Source organism: Aphelocoma coerulescens, chromosome 4 (genome assembly GCF_041296385.1).
Source record: "Aphelocoma coerulescens isolate FSJ_1873_10779 chromosome 4, UR_Acoe_1.0, whole genome shotgun sequence".
NCBI classification, from domain to species: Eukaryota; Metazoa; Chordata; class Aves; order Passeriformes; family Corvidae; genus Aphelocoma; species Aphelocoma coerulescens.
The window spans coordinates 16,087,364-16,103,474 of record NC_091017.1 but is presented as its reverse complement, the minus strand read 5'-3'; the positions used below and the strand labels follow the sequence as shown (position 1 = coordinate 16,103,474).

The window sequence follows — 16,111 nt, the reverse complement described above, 5'->3', positions numbered from 1 at the left end:
CCAGTGTTGGTATTCCACATGGTAAAACTGAAAGGGAAAACCAGACAATCGCTAGAACTGCCCACTGCAGTCATGGAAGTGCTTCTCGAGGAAAGGAGGAATCCTGCTGCTTCATTCACACACCAGCCTGCATTTCCTTAGCTGTTTAAGAGACCACCTGTGCTGCTCTGCCTGCTAAGTGCATACACAGTGGAGCCCCTGTACTTCCCAGCACTGCCTTGTTTCCATAGATTAGAAGGCAAAAAAAAAGAATTAAACAATATCATCCTTTTATGAAATCCAGTATGACAGCAGACTGGACCTTCCACACCCAACTTTGCTGAAGAATACTATACCTGGCTGGAATCAGACTGTTACATTTCTGAGACTTCTCTGGATGGAAATGTTTATTTTGCCTGATACAAGGAACCTTACTTCCTGTACAAACCTTTTTTCATAGTCACATCTTGAAAAAACATTAAATGGATGTAGCATGGTGCTTTAAGATTCACTGGCAATATTTTATGTTTAAACAAATAGACATTTTAATTGCATTACACACATTTATAGCATAGAAATAAAAGTATTTGTCAGGAAAAGTGAAGTTACAGATTACTTTTAAACCTATTTTTTCTATAATAGTTTATGAAAGTGATTTTTGCTAAAAATTATAATACTTGTAGAGTTAATAGACATCCTCCATTCAGAGGATACTGTATAATCTCGTTTTGTATATACATTATAATCTTCAGAAAAAAAGCCACAAGAAATCACCAAATATCAGAAACAGAAATGGAAGTAATAGCTCAATGTATTTCATGAAGTTAAGAGTCTGAAAGAACTGGCACAGAAATTCTCTAATTCTGTAAACATCCCACGTCAACTCGGATTGCTGGAAGCATCTTCATCACTCAGTGTACACAGGTCAATCTGCATTCCAGTTTTTAAACACCATATCCAATCCCACCAAGACCAGAATTTCAAAGTAGGTGCTACACACATAACAACTCTGATGTTGCTGGTTAAGCCTGGTTTACATTTTACCTTTTTTCCTGCTCTCCAATGTTTTTAAGATACTTGAATGAGCTGTTATCAGGTATATACACCTAATAATCCAGCAATCTCTCACTAGTAACCTGCACTTGTGAACCTTAATTCACAGAGTTCATATCACATTATGATATGATTTGCTGTGACACATTTGCAAATACACAGCTGTGGAACCAGGAAAAATATCACAGAGAGATTACACAAAAAAAGATAACAAAAAAGTCCAGTACATTCCAAGTTACAGGCTTTAGCTCAGTATCTATATTTGACTAATAGCAATAGTTTTAAGAGACTGAAAGTAGCATAATGTTTTGTGAGTTGGATGTTTTTTCATCCAACTCACAAAACCTGCAGTCCTGAGCATTGTTGTGTTAGTTGGCAGGGAATGTTGCTTTTTCAGTGTAGCCTGGTGTAAGGTGGAGGTGCCTGTGCTAAAAAGTAATGCCCCATAGCGACTGATAATGATCCTCTAATTCTCACTGTAGATTTTTCTTACCTTAGATGGTTCTTAACACTGATTCATTGTGCTCCACTAAAATTTGTATTAGGGCAAATGACTGGCCTACCCTTCCTCTCCATTTTACTTTTCATGCCACGGTTACTTTTGTGTATAGCATCTTTATGTATTTAAGCATTTCATTTGTTTCAGAAAGCATCCCAGCTTCCAATCACTACATTTTCAATTATTTGAAAACTGGATTTCAAAACTTTTAGTCCAGCACAGTAATCTCATCACTTTTCTAATTTGTCTTGCATTTTCCCCAGCATTGAACGAAACAGATAAACCCCTAATCATGAAAGGACTAACTCTGCAATAACGCACTAAAATACTTAAATTGAGATATATTGTGAAAAGCTGTCTTGACAGACCTCAATGACTTCATTATCATTGAAGCAATCTAATTCTCAAAAAGCTGTGGCTCATCAAAGCTGTGTGAAATTTAGTTATTATCTGTTGATTAATAGTTCTAAATTAATTCTTACCAATTCAGACATCCAACTTTCAATGACAGGACAGAATAGATTACTCTACTATTCAGAACAGAACTTCCTTAGCAGGATTTTTAGCTATTCTTAACTATCAGTGGGAAGTATAGGGCCTTTCCCTGGGTTTCACCTGGTCTTTGTCAATGTCTAACTTTTCATGCATGATATGAAGGACATTTAAAATTTCTATCAGCTTGAATGGGGTAATTATCCCTAACACATGAAATTAAATTTCTAAAAAAGAAAACTGTTCTAAAGGAGAGCACCTAACATAACTAAGACTGTGAAGCCAAGAAAAGATGCCACAAAAATCTAAGTTTTAAAGGTTATGTCTATTTCTGTATCTGACAACTACTGCTGTGGGTTTTATTTAGGACTTCTGTATCCAAACCACATCTGACCATCTATCTCTTTATAGTCTCCCAAGTTTACTTCCCATTCCTATTTCCTGTAGGTCTCTCAGAAGTATGGGAGAACCAAAAGTTGTTTGGCATTTTTTTTTATTATGGTATCAGATGAAGTTAGCATCATCCCCTTTGCTCACATACTAAAGGCCTAAAGACAGGAAACAGTAAAGTAAGTGTGCAACAGCATGTTGCATTTGGGATTTTCCTGGTTTGTTGGGGGGAGGAATTACAATTTTATCTTGTTTAAAAGTCTGTGGGTTTTTTACTCTTATTAAGCTAATATTATAATTCTTGTTACACATGTATTTATAAAATGATGGATTTAGACAATAATTCAATTATTGTTAACTGCACCAGCGTTAACTGAAATGTATTTTCAGATGTTTTAGCAGTTATTTCATGGCACTAAATATAGTATGCCTGAGCTTTAGAGGTATATCATAGGGTTTCAGAATGGTAAAAACACAGTCACTTTTCCATCAAAATCTGGGCTGTCTCAGAGAAAATTACCCTACCCCCCACTGATCTGTACAATTATAAAATATTGTACTATCACAGACTGATACAAAGTACCAACTATATGCAGAGGCAATAGGTACTCTTTGGAGCTCTTTGTATTGCTTAGAATGACATCCTGATGCTACCATTTAGCTGATGATGACATTCCATCAATCAAAATCCAGTTTTAATTATACACCATTCTGCTTTTTGTCTCGGAGCAAACACAGAGGAAATGCAATGACCTACTTCAATTAAAACACACACTTTATAGAATTAAAAAGAGGTTGGAAATCACTTTTAAATCAGCTATCAGCCTGTCAATTAATGCTCTGAACCCCTGCTATTGACCCAGTACAGTACAAGCTGTTATTATGCACTGTCCTACATATCATCTGTTCCCCTTGCTGCTCTGTTCCAGAAAGACAGACAGCTGCAACAGAATATCCCTGTTCAACCTGAGGACCATCTGACTTTAATTGTAGCACACAGCTTGATGTGGGTCTGGTTATGAGAAGCCAAAGTATCACACTGTAATAATCTGGAAAAGCAGAAACCTGCCAACACAAGGCTGCAAACAGGGGCTTGGGCTGTCTGGCTGCCTGACGGGCTGCAGGAAATATGATTAATGAGCAAGGTATAATGATATCAGGAACCCGATTAGCACCACAAAAAGGTCACAGATCAAAGCAGTATGCATTTCATGAGCTCCAATCGTTGTATAAGATCTGGGGACTTACAGAGGTAAACTCAAATGCAAAGGGAAAAAAATATCTGTGTGTCATAGCTTACAAAATGAGCACTTGGAATACTGTAATTGCTATTTAGGAGGCAGCAAGGAAAACATCAGCTGAATACATCAGCCCATGCCACATTGTAGCAAGCTTTTCTTGATCATATTAGAGAGGATCCGAGCTTTAAGCATTCTTCCTAAACACACCTGTTCTGCTTAAAAATGAAACTATGCTGATTTGATGCTGATGGTATCCAATCCACCAAGTATTAACAAGGAAAAGCAATTTAATATTTGCATGTAATTTTCTTACTGTTATCCAACTGCAAAAATGGCAGATTACAGAGGGCATCATCCACACCAGCCAGGCCCACCACCCCCAGGATAAGTTTAACTATGTCACACAGAAGCAGTTAATGTAATTCATTGGCACAGAGGTTTAAATTTAATGCTACCAGACCGACCAAAACTTGGTATCTGAATTACAGAAACAGTATCAGGGACCTACAGTTGTAGGTCCTACCCTTTTGGTAACACTGGACATCATTTGGATGATGTCTGGCACACTTTAATACCAGCACTTGATAAATTATTTCTTACTTTTGTAATTAGCTTAAGCCTTAAAAAAAAATCAAATTTTTTTCTGTCCAACTAATACTTGAAAACTGTAAAAATTCGTTTTGCACAAGTGAGAGATTTCAAACAAGAGCTACAAGAAAGGCAGACAAGAGTAGCAAATTGGGAAATGAAGGAAGAATGAGGGAATGGTAGGTCAGGGCTTACAGAGAGGTGAGGGTGAGAAAAACCCGGCCCAAGGCTCAAAATTAGGCAAAGAAAATTAAGAGCTAACATCTTAGAAAAGGAGGAAGTGGGAAATTGAGAACAACTTCAAAGTGGGGAAAGCCAGATCTGTAATTAACAGAATAAAATTATATTTTAATGCAAAAACCAAAATACCAGAGTCATGAGAGATCAAGGCCACCATCTGCCTCTGACAAGTCTGCTCAAGAACACAGCTTTGCATTTCCCAGGTTATCCTGAAGCACCAGCATATGCCAAGCTCACAGAGGTGTCAGGCTACCTCCCTTACCTATCCCCTATCACCCCAACTGTGAGATCAAAAGCTGTGTTTCAATATGGTTTGCCAAGTAGTCCTGCTAAATGCTACTGTATTTTATATCTCATTTAAATAAAATTTCCACATACAGATGGATGAAGGAAAACACGAAATCCACCCAACATTCTTCGTGATTATTATGGTGCATCTACAACTGCCTGAAGAAATCCAGGCCACAGAGCATTTCTGAAAACCACAGTATCATGTCATCAGTGTAAGTGCAGTGTAAAGCCTCTTAATTAACTTCTGAACCACAGGTTTCTTCTGATGCAATGTTACGAAGGCCGACGTGCCACCAACAACAGAACTTTTTCAATTCTCGTTTCCTAACTTAGGAATACCAGGATGTTATCCTGATAAGCCTGGTATCTGAAAGGTGTTTGAAAGTTTCCACGCCTTAATTCGGTATTTCCCAGTTAGTTGGCTACCACATGAAAAGTGCAGCCTCATTTTTCAAGATTTGCTAAGAAAAGCTTCTGTTATTTATTTCAGAATGCCATCAATGCAGAATTGTTTCATTTTGAGAAGAGCCTAACATAGATTTTGAGAATGTGCTAAAACACCATCAATGACAGTGTAAGGGTTATTCTGTAATTCACTGCACTGCCCAGAGAGCACAGTGAAGACAGGCAGTGCTACCAACTGCATTTTTCCAAAACAGGGAAGAGAACAGTAATACAGGTTTGGGGAATGAAGCAGGCAAAGAAGAATTTAGTTTTATTTTCTTCTAAAAAGGACTCTGAAAAATATCAGTTTAATGGAAGAAGTGGAAAAGGTGACAGAATATTTAAAATGCAGCCTTCTTTTCTGAGGCATTCCCTGATCTTTGGAGTTAAACAAACACTAAAATTAAGAAGCCTCAAAATCACATTTAAGTCATCAGAGTGACAAATATTTTAATGATTAACAAGCTTTTTCAAGCATTCTGTAAAGTGATGATTTTATTAGCTCTTTAGACCAAGAGCTGACACAGAAATAGGGTAAGATCTCCTGCATATTTAGACCACACTCAAACCTTTTTGAGCATCTCTAAAAAATGAGCAATACTATATTCCTTTCTTCTTCCTACATTTGTAAATCTGTATCTTTAGATAATTTCAGACATAGTCCTATGTAAATCATAAATATATATTGCAGGCAAAGATCCAAATTATTTCAGAAGAATCTTGCAAGACAAAAGTGACTGGACAATAGAAGAGAGCCATCTTACCAGCCTGTTTATGCGAACAAATTCTTCTGGGGTTTTGGCCCACGGTGGAAGTTCAACATCAGACACCACTGTTCCATCATCCATCACTCCCAGATTGTAATTGTTGCTGTTGACAAATATCTCTGGGAGGTAATAAAACTCAGGAATCAATTCCTGTAGATAAATGAAAAACAATGCCATGTTATAAATTCTGTCAAAGGATGCACTGTGTCACATTAAAAAAAGTAATTATTAGAATGGAATTAAGCTAAGAGAATACACAAAATCCTCCTGCAGACATCCCCCTCCTTCCCTAGAAGGGAGAAATCCCCCTTCTACACTTTCTAAAATTTAGGCCTGTAGATATGATGAATCCTTAGCATGCTTTTAACATGACAAAGAACTGAGACACAACAGGCTATAAAACAAAAATATCAGAACACTGTTTTTGGTTGCATATTATGCACAGAGAAACCTACAAAACCAAAGTAATGAACATCACATGGTACAGATAGTATTTAGTGGAAAGGTACAATCAATGATGTTAAAAAGTTGTGGAAAATGGATTCTTTCACATTTTAATACAATATACATTTTAAAGTGCTAATGCACAAATGGCAGTGTACAGCTGGGGTAAAAGTAGCACCACGGACATTAATTACAAAGCTGTGAAACCCAGTTATATTCTTATGCTCTCTAATGTAAAGGCTCTAAGGACTTAATGTTTAGGCTATTATCTAAGATTGTTCAATGCCCAGAAATATTTTTTTTGGTGAATTCTAAAATACCTGGAGTTATGCCGCATGTTCCATAAAAAAAAAAAACACCAAAAAAACCAAAACAAAAGAAAACAAAAAAAACCCACAACAATTAAATGGGTCAGTATTTTTCTTTCGTGTAAAGGTCACTAACTCAATTATGTGTCCAGTCTATAAAATACAGAGAAGAAGCACACAAAATTTTACACACAAGAGAAAAAAAGGAAGGGATTTCACATGGTTAAAAGGTCTGCATGAAATTCCTTGTCAGGATCATCACTGCTCTAAACAAGTGTGCTCTCCAGGCCAGTGCTGAACAGGACTGGAACTCAGCATTAACACCTCCCTGGCTGGCCTGCTCTGGCACCTCTCCTGGCACAGCTACCATGGCTGAGGAAAAATATGTAAGGCCATACAGCACAGGAATTGTTGTTTTTAAGTCATCAGAAAAACTAAGAACAATGGCTAAACAAACATTTTACTAAGCAGAAAATGATACATTCTAGTGCAGAATTGAACACAGTGTGCTAGGTAGGAAAATGAAGCTCGAAACCATAAGGATTTTCTCCTCGATAAGTGGATTATTCCCTTGTTTTGCAAACAAACCTGCAATTTCATGCATTGTCATGCATTTTATAAAATACACAGTAGGTAATACATAAATTTATCTAAGTTAATGGGATTAGAACCTTATGTACACACTTTTATAAAAATATCTGCAAAGTCCAGGTATAACACTTAATAGAAAAAGCCCATAAAGACATAACAGACATATCTCTGCCCTGGATTTTAAAGGTAGGTTGGTTGTTTGGGCTTTTGTTGGTTTGTTTTTTTTTGTGGAACTTGATGTTGAGACTTAAATACACCCAATAAACCTGGCAATTTGATGGATTTAGAAAAATTGAGCCACTAAATTAGAGAATTTACTTCCTTTGTAAAGAAAGGATCAATACAGGTAATTGCTTCAGGAAGTGTATTTCATAGCAAATGAGTGGTGTAAAATTGGTCTTCCATACAGCAAGTGCAAGCTGCAGGCCACTTGAGAAGTAAGGAAAAAAAATCAGACTGCCCCAGTGGCTTTGTCTACAGTGGGTGGAGGATGCAGCCACACCAGAAGCTCAGCAGATCAGACCTGAAATGCAGTCTTGACATGGGTCAATGGCTCAGTGGTCTCCTCGATAGCCCCTCAGGGCCAGCTATGACATGAGCAGCTTTCCAAATGGCTGAGTGCAATAAGAAGGTCATCAGATTGCGGACAAGGTCAGGCCAGAGTAGCCAGGGCAAAGACAGGAAAGATCAGGCAGGAATTAAGCTATTATCACCTCCATCCTTGTGTGAAACACTGCTTGCCTTTGAATTGTACATCTTTTTGTTTACAGTCCCCTTAATTAACTAGGCAGGGTAAAAACGTGCTTCTGTACCAAATGCTTGACAAGGAGTTGACAGAAAGGAGATCTGAAACTATTTCATTGGGTAGGTGAAAGAACAAGAATGTAGCAAGGATAAACGCTGTAAAAAATAAAGTTTGCAAAACATAAAGTAACACTAAGGTTGCTATAGTTTTTATCATCACAGAAACCAGCAAAGGAAAAGCAGAGACACTGGGCTATTAAACCACAAATATGAAACCATACCCTGGTTCTGAACACTTAAAATACAAGCTGATTACATATGTTACCCATGCTTTTATTTCTTCCTTAAATATATATCTGTACAGCTATTCATTAGTTTCTTTCAAGATCAGAAAACATTTGGCTTTCTAGAACACATTGTTTTCATTAGGTTACACAGAAACAATATGCTGGAAACTTCAAAATTATCAGGAATTTCTACTAGTTTGACTATTAGAAACTTTTCATAAAGCTTTTCATTACTCCAGAAATGAGTTTTCAGAAAGTTTTTCACTGTCACCATTACAACACATTTATACAAAAGGAGCTTCTTTATTATGTGATTTTTTTCTCTTGGCCATGTGCTAGCATTTACCCACAGAAAAAGAGTGCAAACAGATGCACATGGCCACTGGAAATGAGTTGTATTTAAAACCCATTTTCAGTGGTTTTATACAGGTGAAAATGACAGCAAGAGTTAAAGGAAAACAGTTTTTCCTAAAACCAGCAGAACAACCTGATCACAAAATATTAATTTTTATCAAGTTAACCAATATTCTTCATGTATTTGGTAACTGCAGTCCTTAACAGTCCTTCTCAACTCTATTTGTGGGGTCTTCTTTTTTCTTAAAATCTTCACATCACATGCACTGATTGACACTAAGACAGCAGATGCTGACTCATACGTGCAACTCCAAAAATGACAGAACTTCCTGGACACACAAGAATGTTAAAAAAATCAGTGAATGTACTTTTTGCCTGTTTTAAATGGCAGGAGGAGAGAGTTACTAAATGTTTCCAAACAAACATCACGTGAAGATGCAGGACCAGACATAAGAGGCCAGAATGAAGAATCCTTTAATATCTCACTGGGAAGAGTGACAAAGACTGGAGTAACACAGGGCAAACACAGCCCTTCCATGGATATTCTGTCAGCTTCTCACAGCTAAATGGTTTTGACTTAATCCGTGCTTCTGATTTGTAAAATCATTAAGCATGGGTTCCACACTGTAGTTTTGTCGTCACAGGTCTTCCTCTGGCTGCTCTAAAACTGCTTCCTGGCAGTTCCAGTGGATGGTCCTAATGCCCATTTTGTGAAACCCAGTAAATGTTAGATCCTTATTTGTTCTTTTATGCACCCTTCTGGGTACTACAGACCTGTATTATCATCACGTTCTTCCTCAGGGGTCTTTTTTTGCAAGCTAAAGGATTCTAGTCAATTTAGATTTGTTCCCTCGGGAGGTCTTCCCTTCCAAATAAAAATTTTGGTTGCCTCCACACTTTTTCTAACTCTACTGTCCCTTCTGAAATTTTCCACACTCAGCACATGCACAGAAATGGTAACACTTACCCACATGTCTTTTGTTTAAATTTCACAGAAAAAAACCCAAAACATCTCTATGATTTGTTGAAGCTCTTGCTTTAGGACTATTGTGTTTGAAAATTACTTTCTGAAATTTCTCTGTTGGAATTCACCATTTCTACAACACAGAGACAAGACATCCTCCTGATAAGCAGGACTTCAGTCCTTGGGTCATGCTTTTCATTACAACTGATGCAGGAGCTCACAGTCAATATCAACATGAATCTAACACACAGTATTAACTTAAAAGAAAAAGAACAACCTGCCATATCAGGATTCTTATCAAAACATTTACACAATTCTGCATATAAGTACAGTACAATTTTTCTCTAGCAAAAATTGCCCTGTAACACAGGGAAACAATGATTCCTAAGGAAAATACACTGAAAATATTTTTTTACAAACATACAATATCAGCAGAACGTCAGTTTAACAGTGGTAATTTATTTTCATATATGCCACCATGCACAAAAAAATTAATATAAGATACTTCATTAATGCAATGAAATGTTACTTTTTCTTTTGTTTAGAAAATAACTGATGCATTTTGAAGCAGAGTTATATGATCTCCAAAGGTGTCTAGAAACAATGACACATCCCTAATCATATGAAAACATTTATAAGATACCAAATTTTCAAACCAAATTATTTCACAATCATATTAAACAATATTAAGCCTATATATAACCTGTCAAACAGAATAATGAAAATGCATATTAGAAGTCTAGACTTTTATTCATATTGCCACACTTTATTTCTTCTGTTAGGGGACTTAAATGGCATTCAAGAAATACATACTAAGCTATTAAATTAACTCAAATCTCATTTTTTCATCACACTTCAATGAAATTATTTTCAAGACTGTTGGGAAGTATAATTTTTAAGTACCCATGAGTTTCCCTCCATCTGCTACATGTGTGCTATTTCTCACGAAGAAATTTTCAACTAAGACATTATCTCAAGACCCTGCCTGAAACACTGCCAACTTGTAAGAAAAATACTTTGGCAGGTTTCCATTAAGATTTTAAAGGTAATTAATGACGAAATTAATTTTGTCAATGTTTAACCACTCTGTTAAAGCCCTAAGTGATTATACTTCAAACATTTCCTAGTTTGAGAAAAACATTAAAATCATCAGTAATTCACAATTAAGCAAAGAGAATTATAAAAACTCCAGATATTTATTTAGTAGATTAATGAAAGATATGATAACCACAATCAAGAGTTGATTCATTATTGAACAATAAATTGATTTTATGGAGTCAATATCTCATTGGATAAAAACCTGCATCTTTAAGGTACTTTAAATCCTGTTACTCCCTCTATTTATATATGTATCTATATATATATATGTATATAATTATTTTACTTTTTCCTTAGAATCTAAATAAAAGTGTTCTACGGTATTTATTGACCATATTTATACACTAGGTAATTCAGGTTAATTTGACAGAGAAAGAGGAGAAAGTTGCCTGTATAAGTACATTCCTTCTCCTTTGGACTTTAGCAAACTTGTCCATAACTAACTCCAAATTTGTTACTTAAACATCTACACAAGGAGTTCAGAGCAGATATTAAAACTATTTGCTTCATTTTCAACACAATCATGGCTGGCTATAAAAGAAGCAGATCACAGATATTAGATGGAACTTTCTGTTCCACACACCCAGATGTCTGCATTTTGAACTACTGCAATTCCCACAGACTGTCATGCACAGGTCTTACCGAATTTAGAAAATATTTTAATTTTTTTTAAAACTCAGAGAAGTATTTTCCTGTTATGGATCCTAGCACAATTTTACATAGAACCAAACCTTCCATGAAAACCAAAGATCTGCATCCTAAATATTTTAAAAGTTTTACTACTCCAGACATGGAGTTTATGGTTAAAAATCTGAATTTCTAGGTACTTGCTTCTGAATTTTGCTGGTCATTGCTCTTTTTGTGACTACTATGACATGAAATTTTTCCTATACAAAGGTCATGTTGCCAGTTTGACAGCAACTTTAATCCTATAACTTCTGAGGCTTTAAACATGAAGCTTGATTTAAAGAAAAACCGTCTAAAATTATGTGATGCCAATGAGCTTTACAATATAGTTAACTTGCCAAAACAGCATTTCTGTACCTAAAAATCAGCTGTTTTACACTATGAGAATCATAATTGGCCAGACACACCTGTATGAGATACAAATTCAGCTACTCAGTACCATCCCCCCAGCCTTACAGTAGCTGTCACTGACTTGTGTCATATTGCAAGATTTCACAAATTAGTGTCCATGTTATGGTGGAACAATCTAAAACAGTGTAATTGGAGTTTATTGATGTTTTCTTTAATATTATGGTCTCCTAGCATCTCTTTTTGAACAAAACTAATCAAATTCACCAAAAGCAACCCAAAGCACATGAAAAAGAAACAAACACAAAGCAGCAGAGGAAAAGACATGAAGAACTGTACATAATGACATACTGTAGCTTGGTTAAAAATTGTTTAAAAAATCAATTACATTAAACCAATCTAATTTTCTTTCCAAAAGGAAGCTGCAGTATTGGATGGTGAAAGAAAAAGCAGCAAGGTGTTGCTTCACTTTTGAGAAAGACCTCTGAGGCTGCCTCAGTCTCTTAGGACATTCCTATAAGCAAACTACAGGAATGGAGATGAGATTGGGTTACAATAATGTGGGAGTAGCCAAGCTGGAAATCCATATTCCAAGAGCAGTTATCAATAGTTCACTGTCAGACTGGGAGGACATGGTAATGGAGTCTGCCCTGCTCTTAACACCAGTCAATAATCTCACTAACAGCCTGGCGCAGAAGGTGCAGAAATAAAATTCCAGATGACACTAAGAAGGCAACACAGCTGTTTGGAGGACAGCAAGAGGATTTCAGATGATTTTGAAATCTGTATGTATTGTACTAACAAAAAACAAAAACAAACAAAAAAAAAACCTAAATCCAAAACCAATCAGCAAACTACTACAGTGGAAAAAGGAAACATAAATGAAAAGAGCAACATGGGTTACAAGCATGCTGTTGTAAACATAATGAGAAATAAATGTGTTGCAACAAGTTAGCTGCCAAACCAGAAGGAACAACTGCTTCTGAACAAGTACAGGCAAATACTGCCACGCTATCCAGGTTTGCTTTTTCTGTGGTATTAACAAAACTAACCAGGATTGCTTGTGCCAATAATGTAAATTAAGAAGTAATTAAGTTAATGGTCATGCTTATATAGTACTTTCAAAGTACCAAGTGGTACTCTCACAGAATTGAAATTCATTCAGTATTCTTTAGTGCAGAAGATTTAACCTAAAAACACATGGTTAATCATTTAAAGGCACCAGTCCTGAGCTAATTAGTAAACAACAAAGACAGAGTGGTAGTGAGACACCAGCAAACTTCCAAAGGATTTTTAATTTGCATTGCTCAAATAAATGGATAGGGAAAACTAGGAAATTGAATTTTATGCAACATATCACCTCTTGAAATCAAAATTTGCAAAGTTCAAGCAAAGGTTATTCTACAGAGGAGCACTGGTTTCATGCTTTGATCATCAATCCAAGGCTTTCCCAGGATATTGACACAGACTGGTTGTGACCACACATATGCTTCAGCTTTCTCTGCTAAAGTGATACCAGCCAGCAAGAGTTCTTTCCAAAGCCAGCTCATGTTAGTCCTCCCTGTAACATACAGTGCTTCCAGCTAAGGTTAACAATTAATCTCAGGACAGCAGCATCAGTAACTGCATTCACTCTTTCCACACGGGAAGCAAGGAGAAGTCATTTCTTGTAATCAGCTCAATGGTCCTAAATGTCACAATTTTTTCAGCTGGAAGAGGAACCAACCCTTCTTTTTCCTTTGTGTCCCCTACTTGCTAATAACTACAGGAGCACCATTATGTGCTCCACTTTGTTAGGGCTATTTCATGCATGAGTCAACTAAACACATTCAAGCAACAGGAGGCTAAAATATTGCACTTCTGCATATAGAAAGTTTCTAGAGGCATGTGGGAGACTTTAGTCACATATTTCACACACACTTGCAGGGTAGAGCACCAAGTATCAGGAAAGCTGGTTTTCACAGCTGTAATGAAATATGGGGACTACAGGTATTTCCAGTGAAGAGGGAAACATTCAAACATCTTCCTTTCTAATTCTTTGAACACGTCCTGTGGAAATCTCATCTCATCCTCCTTCCTGGTTGCTCATCCAGTCTCACGAACAGATTCCTCTAGTCAATCTTAATACTCACTCAGACACTTCACAGCAGCATCATGTAATTCATAGCAATTTACAGTCTCAGGAAGCAGTAAGCAACTCCAAGAGATCATCCATTACAGAAGGGATGCCTTTAAAGGCAGTACCAGCTTGCACATATGCCATTTCCAAAAGTTACCTAAGCATTTCTGAAAACCCCTCCCTACACTAATTGCCAGGGAAACATTCATCAGATTCATCAGTTTTGTTTTTCTGTTGGGAAGGTTACTTTGATTCCAACCAAAATCTCCCTGAGCTTTAAGACCATTAATTCCTATCCTGTCCAGCATGGGCAGCAGAGATTGTTTTGCTTTTTTTTTCCTTACAGCAGTCTCCATGTAACAGAAAGACACAAGGTCCTCCTCAATCTGCTCTGCTTTAGAAGAAAAATAAGCACAGCTACTCAATCTTTCACTGCATTTTATTTTCAAGACCTTGCACTGTGATCTTTGTTGCAGTGTGGCTTCTCTCCAACCAGCCCAAAACTATGGGTGTAATATTCTAGCTAAGACCTTATCAAAGCTGGGAAAAAGTGAAGATTTTTGTCACGCATTTTGAAAGTTCCATTATGTCCTGTTGATGTGTCTTCCACGAAATGTTACTCACCTTTTGTTATACCATAATACTGTTAACTCACATGCACTGGAGATGTACTAGAACCTAAATGTTGGGGTTTTTTTCACAGTAGATTGTTCCTTGTGTTATAACTGTATGAGAACCTGCATGCAAATCACAATTATCACTCTTCCCTAATAAACTTCACCTAACACTTTTCTAAAATCATTTTTCCCTTCTGCAAGAAGCACTACCAATTTCACTACACTTTCAGTACCTTCCAATCTAATATCAATGGAAATTGAGGCCTAACCTGTTATTATCAAGAAGAATTCCACTCAGTACATCTTTCAATTTTAATAATGAACTGCTGGTAGCTATTCTCCAAATACAGTGGATTCTTTTAGACAGAGTAATCCCAGCTCACTCATAAGACAATGTAAAAAACTAAGATCATCGTCTGCTTCTTCTCTGCTCATAAGGTCTGTTACCTTTTCTCATCAGAAACTGTGATTGCTTTGACATAATCTCTTCTTGATAAACATGTGTTTCATTTGCTTGTCTCCAAGCTATCTTCCTGGCACTTAAACATAGTCTGATTATTTGCCTAAGTATTTTTCTGTGAATTGCAGTTACACTCACCTCATCATTTCTTGGCTCCCTTTTTTTTCTGTATTAAATACTTGATTTGTCCACTACTGATATCTTTCTCCTCCTCCATTTTTAAAAAAAACCCTAAAAATGCACTCTGAAATACCATCTGGCAGTCTTGTAGGTTACAAGGAAATTAAGCCCATAATGACTAATTAATTTGAAAAAAATCTAATGTATTTGTATTTTCTAAACCCTTCTTTCCCAATTTCATATAGACATTACATCATTTTCTAAGTGGTATTAATTCCACTTGCCACTGATTGCCATTGATTCTATTGGTGGGGATTCACAGATGCAAGAAAGGCATCCCTTTTTCAGCACTGTCAGTTGACAATTCTTGCATTCCATTAATTTGCAGATCAACCTTTTCCTAAATTGTCTGCTCACCATGAATATGAGTGAATGATCGTGTCACTTAGGTCTCCTGCTGGTCTCATGACCTCCTTTGAGCTCGCCCCTGATTTTCTTCACACGGTACTTTTCCATCCTTCCTTCCATTACAAAAAACCCAACACTGATATTAATCTATCTTCTTGGATTTGATTTTTCCCACCACTGCCAGCATCCTTGTCTCCTGTGTTTTCCTCCCCACTTCAACATATTTCAGTCTCAGGGCTAAAAATGTTTACTACAGTTTTACAAAAGAATTCATTGAAATATTCTGACAGAAGCAAAACCACCTGTCATCTGCCTTGCATCTTTTCCCAAATGGTGGGATAGCTCCCAGTCTTCTTCCTTCCATCCTACAGTCCCAGCTACAATAAAGGCAGATGCAGTATAAAACATGTTACTACCTTTCAGGAAGTGTTTTACCTTGATGTCGGAAGTGTCACGCTGACTGTTGCGCCACGCTCTTGAAATAGACGAAAAAGTCCTATCTGCATGATCAAACTTCCCACCTTGCAGATTTAGGAAGAGTGTTGTGAAGGGCTCCTAAGCACATATAAAAAGATTCA

General features: G+C 36.7%; 1 protein-coding gene across 4 annotated transcripts in view; it reads right to left on the bottom strand.

The window, feature by feature from the left end:
- LRBA (LPS responsive beige-like anchor protein) overlaps positions 1 to 16,111 on the bottom strand; it is a 372,621-nt gene that overhangs the window by 85,164 nt on the left and 271,346 nt on the right. For all 4 annotated transcript variants that reach the window (XM_069012817.1, XM_069012818.1, XM_069012820.1 and 1 more), the window contains exons 45-46: positions 15,969 to 16,088; positions 5,982 to 6,134 (exon numbers count right to left, since the gene is read on the bottom strand). In XM_069012817.1, coding sequence (XP_068868918.1) covers positions 5,982 to 6,134; positions 15,969 to 16,088 — 273 coding nt within the window. The remainder of the gene's footprint in view (positions 1 to 5,981; positions 6,135 to 15,968; positions 16,089 to 16,111) is intronic.